The 13802-nt window shown below is 49.5% G+C and overlaps 1 protein-coding gene across 1 annotated transcript; it reads right to left on the bottom strand.

The window, feature by feature from the left end:
* Positions 1-7532: 7532 nt before the first annotated feature.
* LOC119449128 (uncharacterized) lies at positions 7533-13666 on the bottom strand. Its single transcript, XM_037712312.1, has 4 exons — positions 13373-13666; positions 12973-13187; positions 9227-9327; positions 7533-7630 (listed from the first exon to the last, which is right to left on the bottom strand). Exons 1-4 carry the CDS (start codon positions 13664-13666, stop codon positions 7533-7535), a joined length of 708 nt encoding a protein of 235 aa, XP_037568240.1.
* Positions 13667-13802: the final 136 nt, after the last annotated feature.

The following is a 13802-nucleotide window of genomic DNA, read 5'->3' as shown; positions in this document are numbered from 1 at the left end:
AACAACGTCGTCAAGATAGCACAAGCATGTGTGCCACTTCAAGCTGCGCAGAACGGTGTCCATCATGCACTCAAAAGTTGCGGGCGCATTACAAAGTCCAAAAGGCATTACTGTTAAATTCGTATAAGCCGTCGGGTGTGATAAAAGCTGTCTTTGGCCGATCGGCGTCAGCCATGGGTACCTGCCAATACCCTGAGCGCAGATCTAAAGATGAAAATAATTTTGCGCCGTGTAGACTGTCAATGGCGTCGTCTATGCGCAGGAGAGGGTAGACGTCCTTGTGTGTGATCTTGTTGAGGCGCCGGTAGTCGACACAGAACCGCACAGAACCATCTTTCTTCGTAACGAGGACCGCAGGGGATGCCCATGGACTGTTGGAAGGTCGTATCACCTCGCGGCGAAGCATGTCGTCGACTTGTTCGTTGATTACAGGACGCTCTGCAGGAGATACACGATACGGGCGTTGCCGCAATGGCGGTTGAGAGCCAGTGTCGATGCGGTAACAGTTGATGTACGGCCTAGGGAAGATTGCCCGACATCGAAAAAAGAACGAAATTCTTCTAAGAGGCACACAAGTTGAGATCGCTCGACCGGCGTAAGGTCATCAGCGATAGAATAACCGAACACGTCACTGGAAGGTCCCTCACAGGTAGAAAGAGCAGTAAGCGCACTGGAACTAGAACAGCAATGGTCATCGGGGAGGTCTATAACTTGCACGTCTTCGATCGCTTGTACATGGCTGAGACATTGCCCTCGGAGAGAGTATGGCAACGGGTTGCAAACGAAAATGGTGCTGTAGCCCTGTGTGATGTCCACTGTCGCAAAAGGTAGCAGCTGGCCTGTTCGGGTGAGAAAGCGGTCAGATGGAGACAGTAGTGCAACAGCGTCGGAGAGGCCGCTGCAGCACATGGGCACGACCGTTGACATGTTCGGAAGAACGTGGGTGTCGTCTTGAAGAAGTAGCTTCCTCAAGAGCGAAGTATTGTCGGTGAGCGGCAAATATAACAGTGGCGAGAGTTCCAGCTCGGCCCATGCGCAATGGATAACGGCGCTGTGGCGCGAGAGGAAATCCCAGCCGAGGATAACGTCATGAGAACACGAGGTGAGGATGATGAATTCTATGGCGTACAGAACGTCGTCAATATCAACACGAGCAGTGCAAGCCGCTAAGGGGTGGATATGCTGAGAACTGGCTGTGCGGAGGGGCAGTCCAGAAAGGGGCGTCGTGACTTTCCGAAGTAGGCGGCAAAGCTTAGCGTCCATAACACAACGGTGGCTCCAGTGCCTACGAGTGCAGATGCGCGAACACCGTCAACAAACACTTCGATCACATTGGAAGGACTGCGTTGAGGACTTTCACGTTTCGACGGCGCTGCAGCCCTTGCCTCTTGGACTGCGACGATTAGTTTTCCTCGTCCCGATTTACGGGATGGGGTCGCATCGGTGACACTGAGCGACGGCGTGGAGACGGTGGACGGAGGGTTGTTGGCGTCAGGCAAAAAGTCGGTGACATAGCCGAATGGGGGTAGTAATATGGACGGTTGAACTGGCTTGTCACGGCTGATGCGGCGCTAGGCGGCTGAACGCCATTACAATAACGAGCGATGTGACCGGCATAGCCGCACGCAAAGCATATCGGCCGGTTGTAGGAAGAACGCCACCGGTTCGCTGGGGTAGGTCCCATTCATGTAAGAGGTCACGTAGTACAGGGCGGCTGCTGGTATGACGGCATGGTGGGCTGCGGTCGGGGCCTAGCCGCGACGTTGGCATCACCGAGAGGCACACTCGGAGAGAGTGGTTGAGTCCTCGCGACGACTACAGCGTAGCTGAGAGGTGCAGCCGTCGGGACCTGTTGGGGCGTCGCGACGACATCAGCGTAGCTTAGTGGAGCGGTCGCAGGAAGATGTTGATGCTGGTCTGGCAAGACCTCGGCGACTTGCTGCTCGATCACGCGACGGAGCGTGGGCATATATTCGTTGCGGGCTGTTGCACATGGGGCGGCGGAGCGAAGGTCCGCAAGGAGAGCTGGCATGCCACTTCCTCCCGAACGAACGCTTTCATTTCTGTAAGCAGTGCGGACTGGTCGGAGATGGTGGTCAAACCAGCAATGTGTTCATTACTGCGATGAAGGGCGACGTGTCAACGAGCGCTGCCTTCGTAGCTCCTCGTAGCTTTGGCAGAGAGTAACGATGTCTGACACGGACTGAGGATTTTCGCAAGTAGCATGTTGGGCGCATCGTCTTCAATTCCTTTCATGACATTTCGTGTTTTGTCGGATTCCGACATCGTCGCGTGCACTCTTTTGCACAAGTCCAGAACATCTTCAATGTAGCTGGTAAAAGATTCACCCGGCTGCTGTGCACGTTCGCGCAAACGCGATTCTGCTCGCAGCTTGCGCACCACAGGGCGACCAAACACCGTCACCAAAGAAGTCTTGAACAAGGACCACGTCGGAAAATCGGTCTCATGGTTACTGTACCAGAGACTGGCTACACCAGCGAGATAGAAGATCACATTGCTGAGCTTTGCGGGGTCGTCCCATTTGTTGTGAGCGCTTACCCTCTCATACGTTGTCAGCCAGTCCTCCACATCGGTTTCGTCCGCACCGCTGAAGATGGCAGGGTCCCTGTGGCGAGACACACCAGAGCACATGACAGACTGAGGAGGCGCTGGCTGGGATGGGGTAGGTGGCACCTGCTGGGATGCGTCTTCGGGCATGGTTGAGCTCCAGGATTTACGCTGTAGGCATAAGCACTCTCCACCGCTTGTACAGGCGTTTATTAGACACCAGCCGTTTGGGCCGTCCGTTGTTTGAAGGTCCGAGCTATCAGCACGGGCGGCGTTTCTCGAGGAAGGCGCCGGAGGGATCGACCCACTAGAAAGGGCTGGAGAGCGTGACCCGCTATGGCGTTCGTATTCTTCGCTACAATACATATATTTTGCCGGTGTCAGGCACCACTCCATTCCTGAAAATGTAGTGTACTGGAGTAGGATTTGAACTTGCGACCTTCAAATTTGAGGTCGGGTGTTCTACCTCTGCTCCACGCCACTACCACCACCAAAAGATGTGTATAATAAATTCAGAAAAAAAAAACGAGGAGAAAGTCATATTTAAGGCAGCACGCATCAACATATGAAGCTGATTTTGTGATCCGAAATAAACTGAAAATTATTGTGAAAGGAGTATGTGCTACGCCATCAACAGCAGACGGCAGAAGAGTATGAGCGAACTCCATGGATTCCGTGATATGCGGCACTGCGATGTAGGTTGCCTCGGTGCTCGCCTTCGAGATCACACATCGTACGCGTTCGTTGAATTTGAAGTGCGCGACAAGAATTTATTGTTTCCAACTAATAAATGCATTGCTGTAACGCTCCCCCACCGCATCGCATTGCCCGTAAAAAAAAGAGAAAGAGTTGCGTTGTAATTTAACTCGACGAATTTTTCACCAGGACGAATTTTTCTTCAACTGCGAGGCTTTTCTTTCGAGGAACCCGTATGGGTTTCCACTGTCGCAATTACTACGTTTGGGTGGATGTCTCATTTTTCCTTTAATTACTTCTCTCCACCTGGCGGGTTTCCGCTCAAGTATTACGTCCAGCACTAGCCTTTGCTTCGAGCTATCGTGGATGATGATAATGATGATTGATTGGCGTCCCCTTTGAAACGGGGCGGCGCCAAATAGTCACCTAGCCTGCTTGATTTATTCAAGTATACTATACATGTTATTTACCTAACATTTTTGTATACATATCATTATTCTTTTTCAAAAATTTACCTTGTACCGCTACCTACGATTTTAAGAGATGAGGTCGTATCCATCTTTTCCCTGCTTTTTTTTCACCAGTACTCTAATCGTCTCTTGCTTATCTCTAAGGCTGATCTGTTGATGTTTCCTTCCACTATAAACCCAAGTGCTTCTGAGAGTTGCACGTTACCTATGGTTCTCGCTGGGTGGATCCCGTCGCATACCATTAGGATGTGCTGAGTGATATCTGGATCTTTACTGCAGCATACACAGGCCTCATATAGTTCCGAATATTTCCTCGGGTATGTTTTGGTCCTTAGGCAACCGGCTCGAGCCTCAAATAGCAAGGCACTGGCCTTTGTGTAATCGTACAGATTTCCCCTTCTATTTTCATTCTTCTCATTCTTGTAAATCTCCATTGTCCTTTTTGTTACCATTGCTTGCATCGAATTCACGGTCTCCATTTCTCTCACTTTCTTTCTGATGACTCCTGGTTGTCTATTTACAGTTTCGATTATCCCGTACTTGGTTGCCAACTTCCTTGACCTCTTCCTCCATTCTGTGTCCACGCTTTTCGTGTAGAGATACTTGTGCACTTTAGCCACCCATTTAATTTCATCCATGTTCCTGAGCCTTTCTTCAAAACTAATTTTGCTCTGTGCTTCTCTGACTTCAAAAGAGGCCCATCCCATGTCACCCTGCACTGCCTCATTTATGGTATTACCGTGGGCTCCCAAAGCCAACCGGTCTACTGATCTTTGGTTAACTTCCAAACCCGACAAGATATCCGATTTTAAGCATAGAATGGCATTCGCGAATGTTAGCGCTGGCACCATTACTCCTTTCCAGATTACACGCACCACTTCATACTTATTGAGGCCTCACAGTGCTCTGTGTTTCACTATTGCTGCATTCCGCTTCCCCTTTATTTTTAGATTATCTTTATGGTTGCTTGAGTAATTCTTTCCTTCGTTTATGTGTAAACCGAGGTACTTATATTGCTTCACTATGCTTATACTTGCTGTTGAATTGACACTACGAAGTTACACGTCTCTTCATTAAAGATCATAATTCCTGATTTCTTTGTGCTAAACTTAAGGCCGAGATTTATCGCTGCATTGCCACAGATATTCGCAAGTATCTGTAAATCTTTTTATTGTCCGCTAGTAGCACAATATCGTCTGCGTACACCATTCCAGGGACCTTCTGTTGCACCATTTGTCCATTACATTTGTAGGATAAACGAAACCTAATTCGCTGTTTTCCAGTCGTCCTTCTATACCCTGGACGTAAAGCATGAACAACAATGGTGACAGAGGGCATCCTTGCGTCAAACCTTGGTGAATTCCCACCATTTCATTACCTTTTTGACCTTCCCTTACAACTTGTACTTGGTTGTCTCTATATATCTCCCTAAGAAGCTCCACGAAATTGTCATCTATGCCTTCGTGCTGAAGAATAGCCCATAACAATTCCCTGTCTATACGTTGTCATAAGCTCCTTTAATATCTAGAAATGCTATCGATAAAGGTCTTTTCTGAGCTACTGAAATCTCTATGCACTGAGTTACTACAAACATATCCTCTAAGCGTCTGCCTGGCCTGAACCCATTCTGTAGTTCCCCCAATACATCGTTTTTCTCCACGCACTTCGACAGTTCTAATTTTATGGCTTGCATTGCCATTCTATATATCACCGATGTTACTGTAACTGGCCTGTACGAGCTCGTCTTATCCTTATCGCCTTTGCCTTTGTAGATGAAGTTCATCTTGCTTTCACGCCATCCAACGGGAATTTTCTTTGTTATAATCACTTGCTCTACGGCATTAGTCAGCAGTGCCTTGCTTTTCGGACAGAGGTTTTTGATTAGCTGTATTGGGATTTCATCGGGTCCTGCTGCCGTGTTATTGGAACATATTCTGCTGCCTTTTTCCAATAAAAGCTTTCTATGCTAAATTTTGATCTCTCAGGCCTCTCTGCTGTTGCTGGATCTGTTGTCTGAACTGCGCTTTTTCTCGTGCCGAAGTTATCCCTAATAACGTCTGTGATGTACCGCAGCGCATCGTCTCCTTCGTAGATGTTACCGTCTTCATCCATAATAGCCGTTTGCGAGCTTTTAGTTGGAGCTCCGAGTGCTTTTGTAGGGTTCCAGAATCTTTTTGGGGCTCCTTTGTCTCTTTTGTGAATGTTATGCACCCAACGTTCACTTGTGCATTTAATTTTCTCTTGCACGAGCTCACTCGCCACCCTTTTATTCTCTCGGTATGTATTCCATCTAAGGAGCACCTCTTTTTCTTGTAATCCCAACTTTTTGGCTTCTCGATGAGCCCTAGATGCCTCTTTACGCCCTTCTATAGCTTGTTTTATTTCCTTGTTCCACCACTTACGTGGTTTCCTCTTTCCAATCCAACAAGTGTTTTGCCGTGTCTGCCTGATTTCATGCTGCATAACGTCCACCAGATCCTTATATTCCGGGACTGCTGTAGGGAAAAGCCTCAATTTTATTCTCTGTTTTTTTTTTGCGATCTCTGTGATTTGCTCTTCATTCATTTTTAAGAATTCTGAGCTATTGGTTCATGTTCTGCGTTGGTATCTCTCCCAAACTTTAATGCTAAACGTCTATGATCGCTTCCCAGGCTATTTTTTCCATTTTCGTCTATTATTATTTGGTGTAGTTGTTCGTAGACCATTTCTGAGACTAAGGCGTAGTCGATATATGACTGCGTGTTTCCGCATTGCCATGTTACCTGCCCATGACACTTATTCTAACTGTTAACTATTCTAAGGTTCTGTTTATAACACAGATCCAGCACTAGAGAGCCATTGTAATCAGTATATCCGTCTAAATCGTCCATGTGTGCGTTCATATGTCCCACTAATATCACCTGGCCCGATTTACTGAACTCATTCTACCTGTCGATAGGTAAGCTACTCCCAGCCACGTCTTTTTGCCTTGCCATGTGCTGCTAATCCATAAATGCTCTTTACATGTCTCGTTTGCCCTTCGCCACTTCAGACCTCGCCTAATTAGTATGCCTGCGCCTCCGCCTTTCCTTGACCCGGTCATTCTGTTGCACCCTTCCCATACAAAATTGTCAATAACAGGTGGCTGCCCCAAATCTCGTAGATGCGTTTCGGTCAAGGCGTACACGCTAATCGCTTCATCATTGAGCTGCGTTTGAAATTCCAGCCATTTTTCCTGCTTGCGACCACCCTGCCAGTTAATGTAGCAAATTTTACCTTCTGTATTCTTATCCTTTCTGCGTCTGCCGAGGAATTCGACTTCGCCCTGCCATCTGATACCCGTCTGGTTAGATCAGATGGTAGAGTGGCTGCCCCGGAAATTCGGTGGTCCTGGATTCAAGTCCCGCACCAGGACGAACTTTTCTTCAACTGCGAGGCTTTTCTTTCGAGGAACCCGTATGGGGTTCCATTGTAGCAATTGCTACGTTTGAGTGGATGTCTCGTTTTCCATTTAACTATTTAAGATAAAAAAGTGAGCACTTTGGCCGGTAATTCCGTTTTTAGGTGATGTGACGGGGTAAATCGCAGTTAAGCTGCTTACCGTAGTCATTGACTCGTGGTTGACGATCTTGTTTAATTGGTTCATAATAATTTCATCACGTCTGAAACGATTATCCACGGAAGGAGACGTTTCGAATAAAAATAATGCGCTACAGCGTTTATGCGTTTGCATTTGTTATACAACGATGTACCAGCAACGAATGATCGAAGTGCTATCGTCTCTCGCACTTTCCTTACAGAGGAGACACGACACGAGAATCACCGTGGTGGCGCGTGCATCTGGTCGCCCTGCTCTCCGTCTCCCTCGTCCTCCTTGGCCTCATCGGTGCAGGTGCGCCCTCTATGTTTGATGAGACCTGTGTCCTCCGGCAGTGTACAGATGTCATTGGGACACAAAGGCAAAAAACTATGAAGCGAGGTCTGCTGATTGCACTTCTGTAATACCGAATGTGTCAGTCACACCGCAGGTGGCTGCTTGGAAAGACTATGGTCGAAGTCATATTGAATTTGTTTAACCAGCTCCTTTGTGCATTCTTCACTGTAAAGTGAAAGAGGAAGAAAATACAGACCTCCACATGATCCGTGTGCGGAGCTTTACCAACTGAGCTATGGCTGACGACGGTCCTTTGTTCACTTTCTTATAGGTTCCGATGAACATGTATGTGCAACGCAGCCCAGGATGTGTTAGTTAACGCTACTCGAAATCAATTCGGCAGACAATCGCCATTAAACCAGTGGAGTCTCGTCTTACGCGAACCATATTAGACCACGCTTGCGTGGATGCTCCGTGCTTCAGTGAATCGAATGGTTTTGGTAGCATGAGAAGGGGCATTGTGTGACGTACCATCGGCTTTGTAAAGCATAGAATAACGATGAATACATCGGTTCATCGATTTTATCTGTAATGCATTGGCGCATGAAATACCGAATAGTAGATTCTGTTTGCGGTCGCATTCCGCAGCGAGCAGCCCATCTGCGAAGCTTTCACGCGTAGTGTGAACCTGTCCCGCTTATCCACATCACTATTTGCCCGCCTTCTGGTGATTTAGCCCACTGTGTGAGATTCTACTTGTAAGGTTGCGTGGTTCAGAAGGAGTCAATTATATCGCGAGCAGCTGGTCGGCGGCAACATTATTTTCGGCACTTGTTGCCACTGATTGAGCCACGTCATCTGGAAGTGTTCGTTATTGGGAACGTTGTGTTCACATTTACCTTTTGACGTATGCAAAACGAAAGTATTGAAGAACCCCGGTAAAACGGAGTCTAGGTGGGGTATAGTATAGTGATCGGTATGGGCATAATTGTTTTCTACATGGTTGAACGCGATAGCATTCAAAGATCCCTGTATGCTTACAAGCCGGGCTTTACGGCAACTCAGCTTTCTTTTTCTCCACCTTCGCCTCTGCGCACCGCTGCCGTTTTACGCTCCCTACGATGGATGGATGGATGCTATGAGCGTCCCCTTTAAAGTGGGGTGGTGGGTTGCGCCACCAAGCTCTTGTTATTATTTTGCCTAATGTCCTACCTTTATTTTGGAGAAAATAAAGGTGAGTGAGTGAAACAACTTTATTCGGACTACAATAGACGCGAGTAAACTCAACGTCACCTGCCTAGGCCCACTCGGGGACCATCAGGTCAAACCTGACGGCCCTCTCGCGGGCCCTCTGGACTGCCAGGATTTGAGAGGTCCGATCCTGGGCCTTAATGAGGTTCATCATTTCCCCTTGGGTGAAAGGGGGACTGGCGTAGGCGCAGCCCCACAGGATATGCTCGAAGTCCGCATAACCACCATACAAGGTCCGGACTTGGGTACTGGTCGAGGTACATTGTGTGCAGTGCCGCAGGGCTCGGGTAAGTGCTTGTTTGTAGAAGTCTGAGAGTGACTGCCTGGGCCCTGCACAGCGAGGAGTGCGGCACAGGCAGGAGTCTTCTTGATAGATAATTATGCTTACAGATCTCTTTGTACGAGCTGAGAGGCTCGGGTCGCCCAGCAGAGGACGCGTTACCCGGCGCACGGTCAGTCAAACCTCGTGCAGCCGAGTGCGTCTCCTCGCTGTGGTTGAGTGAGGCACACTCAATGGTTCCAAGGTGCGCAGGGAACCAGGTCAGTGAGTGATGTTTGAGGTCTTTAGCATTTTGAATGATACGTAGGGCCTGGGGAGCCACCATTCTTATCTGAAAGGCCCTGATAGCGCTCTTGGAGTCCGAATAAATCGTGTCATGTACACCGTCGGTCAATGCAAGAGCAATGGCAACCTGTTCTGCAACACTGGAACTAGAAGTGCGGATGGTAGCGCAGCTGATGATTTTGGAATCACAGTCGATGACCACTGAGGAGAACGCTTCTTCTTGAGCGTACGAAGCAGCGTCTACGAAGCATGTTCGATCCTTGTCCAAGCGGGCACTGGCAAGCAGAGCTTTACCCCTGGCTCGTCTTCGTCCTTCGTTATAAGTCGGATCCATATTGCGTGGCATCCGTTGTATGGAAATATTGGATCTTACGTCGTTGGGCAGCTTCACAGCGTCGGGACCGACGACCGTGGGGTTATGTACCGGCATGCCAAGTATGGCTCGGCCCCAGGGGTGTCGGAGAGTCTGACAAACTGAGAAAACTCTTGGGCTTCAACAGGGGCGTAGCCAGAAATTTTTTTCGGGGGGGGGGGGGGGGTTTCACCGTCCAGACCGGGGGGGGGGGGGGGGCAAGCGCCTGCTTTTCTCTACGTGACGTGATCGATAATAAATATCGGTAGTTTAAACAGACTCTATACATGTATATCCAAGACATGGGACCCCCCCTTCGCGTGTGCTTGTGAAGAAATAAAGGAAAAAGTAAAGTAAGCTCAGTACAATAGAGTAAGTATGACAGGTACAGTGGGCGTTTGAGCAACCGTCTCTCATCGCGCCACTGAATGGACCAGTCTTCGAAAACGCGTCATTGAGACGACCCGCCCGATCGGAGAAGACATCATTAATTGTTGAGGCTCATTCACACCGGCGACTGACAGTGGTCGCGCGACCAAGTTGGTCGCAAGCCGACCAGTCGCAAATGGTCGCAAATGGTCGGTTTTCTCGAAAAGCGACAATTTTGGGCCAGTCACTCACTGCTCGGTTTTTCAGTCGCGCTGACCGTGGTCGCAAAGCTGCTCAACCAATGAGCGCCGCGCCGAAAGTGATGTGTGCCGTCGTCCACGCCAAATGCATGTCCGCGTCACGATAAGCAGGCTACAGGCCGGTAATTGGTGTCTTGTCTTGTGATTCTGGGACGCAGCAGTTGCAGCAATGTGTCGAATGTACGCGGTCGCATTCGCTTGTGTTGTGCAGAAAGCACAACACAAACCCTTTTTCCAGCTGCCGTTCGTTGGATGAGCACGCCACCCAAAGATGAACAGCGGGTGAACAGCTTTGCTTTAATATTACGCACCGAATAACACGCAATGCGAACTATAAATTACAACTTGCTCTCGATAATACTCGTTGTCATGCGCACAAAGTTCGGGCAGGAGGCGGCTTGCGTGGCCGGTCACTTCACGCGAGCGGAGGCACGGGCGCACCCACGAGCGTCGCGTTTTCTTCGGAGGCTACCGCGCTGCCACAGCTGACACCCCGGGAGAGCACATCAGCACAGGGACGACGTCTTCCTGTTCACTCGAATCAAAATCCAGCCATCGCTCGAATCAAAATCCATGGCTGTTGCCGGAACGCGAAACCAATTTACACAGTGCCAGCGAAGTGCGCGCTAACTGCGTAGATCCCTAGAATTCTCGCTGAAGAACGAGAATGTCCGGGATTGCGACTTGCAGGTCGCGCTCAGCTGGGCTTGCGGTGTGAACATCATTCGCCTTCGGTCGCTTTTTGTTCGCAAGTCGCAAATGGTCGCGCGACCTCCTCAAGTCGCCGGTGTGAATGAGCCATAAGCGTATATGGCGTCGTACTCGTCGGGGCGAAGTGCGTTTCACAAGTCAAGGACGACTATACACGTAAAAATGCACGTGTGACCAGGCTATACCTACTCCCATAGCAATAGCTTGTTCGCTGCGTCTTTGCGCTAGAAAACTTAAATACGCGCAAAAACGCGTGTTTTCCCGAAGCTTTCGTCGCCCTGCTACCTCATACGAGAGGGTTGCATTTTCTGTGGCAAGTGCATGGGCCGCTGTGTCTTCCGCTGTGTGCGAGCGTGCAGCCGTCATTTGCCTTTATGTTAACAGATTCAGAATAGCACAGAATATTTCACCGCACAGCATAGATATGGCATGTGTACGCATTTTAAGTAGTGCGTGCAACTCATTTCTGCTTCACTTACACCGGTGCAAACAGGAAGCGGCCTTGTACCTCACAGAATTTCGACTGATTGGTGTACTAGTGATGCAGGAATGAACTCCGGTCTTGTTCAGTGCATAGTGCACATAATCAATTTCTCAGGACGCGTGAACTTCGACGAGAACTGTAAGCGCCTGTAACAAGAGTTTACTTACGCTGTACTGCGCTCAGCAGTAATCAATGCTTGTCGGCTGTCTGTTTCGTGCATTCTGTTGCGAGTCGGTGGAATTTCACTGCTGGCATCAACCCCTTCGTGTGTACATTGCTGGTTTGGGATTCCACAACACAACAGCAACTACCAGCCTTCCGTAATTGCTGGTTTGGGATTCAACAACACAACAGTAACTACCAGCCTTCCGTAGGGGCGACATCGCAAACAAGAGACGTTTCGCGCGCGAGAGAGCGCGGCTTATAACCGGCACCTGAAGGGAAGCGGCGCAAATGTATACCGGGAATTTCGACCATCTGGGGTGTTTAACGTGCACCTAAATCTAAGTAAACGGGCCTCGAGCATTTTCGCCTTCATCTAAAATTCGGCTGCCGCATTTGTTGATTCATTTGTTGCGCATTTGTTGCTTCAGAATGCGGTCGCCGCAAAGCGGCCGTCACATTCTCGCCCAAAACCTCACAGAGTGTCAAAGCCTTGACAAACACCGTGACAGTTTTTTCCATATGCAGACATGATTCCCTGTAAATTACCAACCCAAACGGAAGCGCCCAGGAATGAAATAGTGAGTATTAGCACTGGTTTCTTGCATTATGTTCAGCGCGAAGCGACGAGAACAAAGGGTGGGTAAGTGGGGGGGGGGGGGGGTGCGCAAAAAATTTCAGGAGGGGGAGGGTTTGAAACCCCCCAACTTGCAGGTCGCGTAGCCAGGTTGATCGCCTGGCTACGCCCCTGGGATTCAACAATTTCTTCGAACGTGTTGTGGATTCCCAACTTGAGGAGGTCTTCTGTGTGCGTTCGGACGGGAAGGCCAAGGGCAAGCTTGAATACTCTTCTGTGTAGCGCATTGAGATTGTTGCGCTCCGACACGAGCCAGTTGTGCATAGCCGCCGGATAAGCGAGGTGGCATAGCATGAATGCGTGGATAATCTGGATCAGATTGTCCTCCCTGATTCCGCGGCACCTGTTGGCGATTCTTCGGATCAGTTCGAGGGCGATTTCGGTTTTGGAACAAATGCGTTTGACGGCGGCTCCATTGGACCGTTAGGCCCTATAAACATTCCTAGGACCCTGATATTGTCCACCCGCGGAACTGGGGAGCCGTTACCAGTGAATAACGTAATGTGGTTCTCCGTTGCTGGCTTCCAGCACCGGTGAGAACCGCCTCTGGGCCTCTTCTTGTAGAGTAAGAGCTCGGATTTAGCGGGCGAGTACCTTAGCCCGGTGGGGATGAAATACCGCTCCGTCACATCGATTGCCTCTTGCAAAGCACCCTCGACCTGTTCCTCACATCCGCTGGGGCACCAAATAGTGATGTCGTCCACGTAGATCGTGTAGTTCATGTTCAGGATCTTGTTCAAGGCCCTCAACAGGTTGATCATGGAAATGTTGAACAGCGTCGGAGAGATCACCGCCCCCTGAGGTGTTCCCTTTGGCCCAAGCTCAATTTCGTGGGTCAAAAACTCGTCAATCTCGAGTCTAGTGGACCTCGAGGAAAGGAAGGAGCGCACGAAATTGTACACCCGTTTACCGACGTGAAACTCTCTCATGCTCTTGAGGATAAAGGCGTGCGATATGTTGTCAAAAGCCTTTTTAAATCCAAGCCGAGAATTGCCTTAGTGTCGGCGGTGGTGCAGTCAATGATCTGGTGCTTGATAAGCATCATGGCGTCCTGAGTCGAGAGCCCCGACCGAAAGCCAATCATGTTGTGAGTATAGCAATCGTTAGACTCGATGTAGTCAGTGAGACGGTTAAGCATGACGTGCTCGGCCATCTTCCCGACACACGACGTCAGGGAGATGGGCCGTAGATTGTCGATGCTCAGCGCCTTACCTGGCTTGGGTATGGGTTCTGTGTAGGCTGTTTTCCAGCTCTTGGGAATGAGGCCGCGGCGCCAGATTTCATTCATCTTGTCTGTAAGAACTGAGTCATCATCGAGATGCTTGAGCATTTCGTTGTCAACCCCATCAGGCCCAGGGGAGTTCTGCCGTTGAAGGATGCGAGAACCCGCTTGACCTCAGCCACTGTAAAATCCTCGTCCATCG

The sequence above is a fragment of the Dermacentor silvarum genome, chromosome 4 (genome assembly GCF_013339745.2).
Source record: "Dermacentor silvarum isolate Dsil-2018 chromosome 4, BIME_Dsil_1.4, whole genome shotgun sequence".
Classification (NCBI taxonomy): Eukaryota; Metazoa; Arthropoda; class Arachnida; order Ixodida; family Ixodidae; genus Dermacentor; species Dermacentor silvarum.
The sequence above is the reverse complement of the archived record's forward strand: the minus strand, read 5'-3'. Positions and strand labels throughout refer to the sequence as shown.

What these genes read in the sequence shown, in the direction of transcription:
- LOC119449128 (XM_037712312.1), bottom strand. Translation starts at nt 13,666, where the DNA reads ATGAATGAAATCTGGCGCCGCGGCCTCATTCCCAAGAGCTGGAAAACA. An exon ending in GCACCACCGCCGACACTAAG is followed by an intron (nt 13,188 to 13,372) that starts GCAATTCTCGGC and finishes CTTGGGCCAAAG; the next exon opens with GGAACACCTCAGGGGGCGGT. An exon ending in TTCATCCCCACCGGGCTAAG is followed by an intron (nt 9,328 to 12,972) that starts GTACTCGCCCGC and finishes ACTCAACCACAG; the next exon opens with CGAGGAGACGCACTCGGCTG.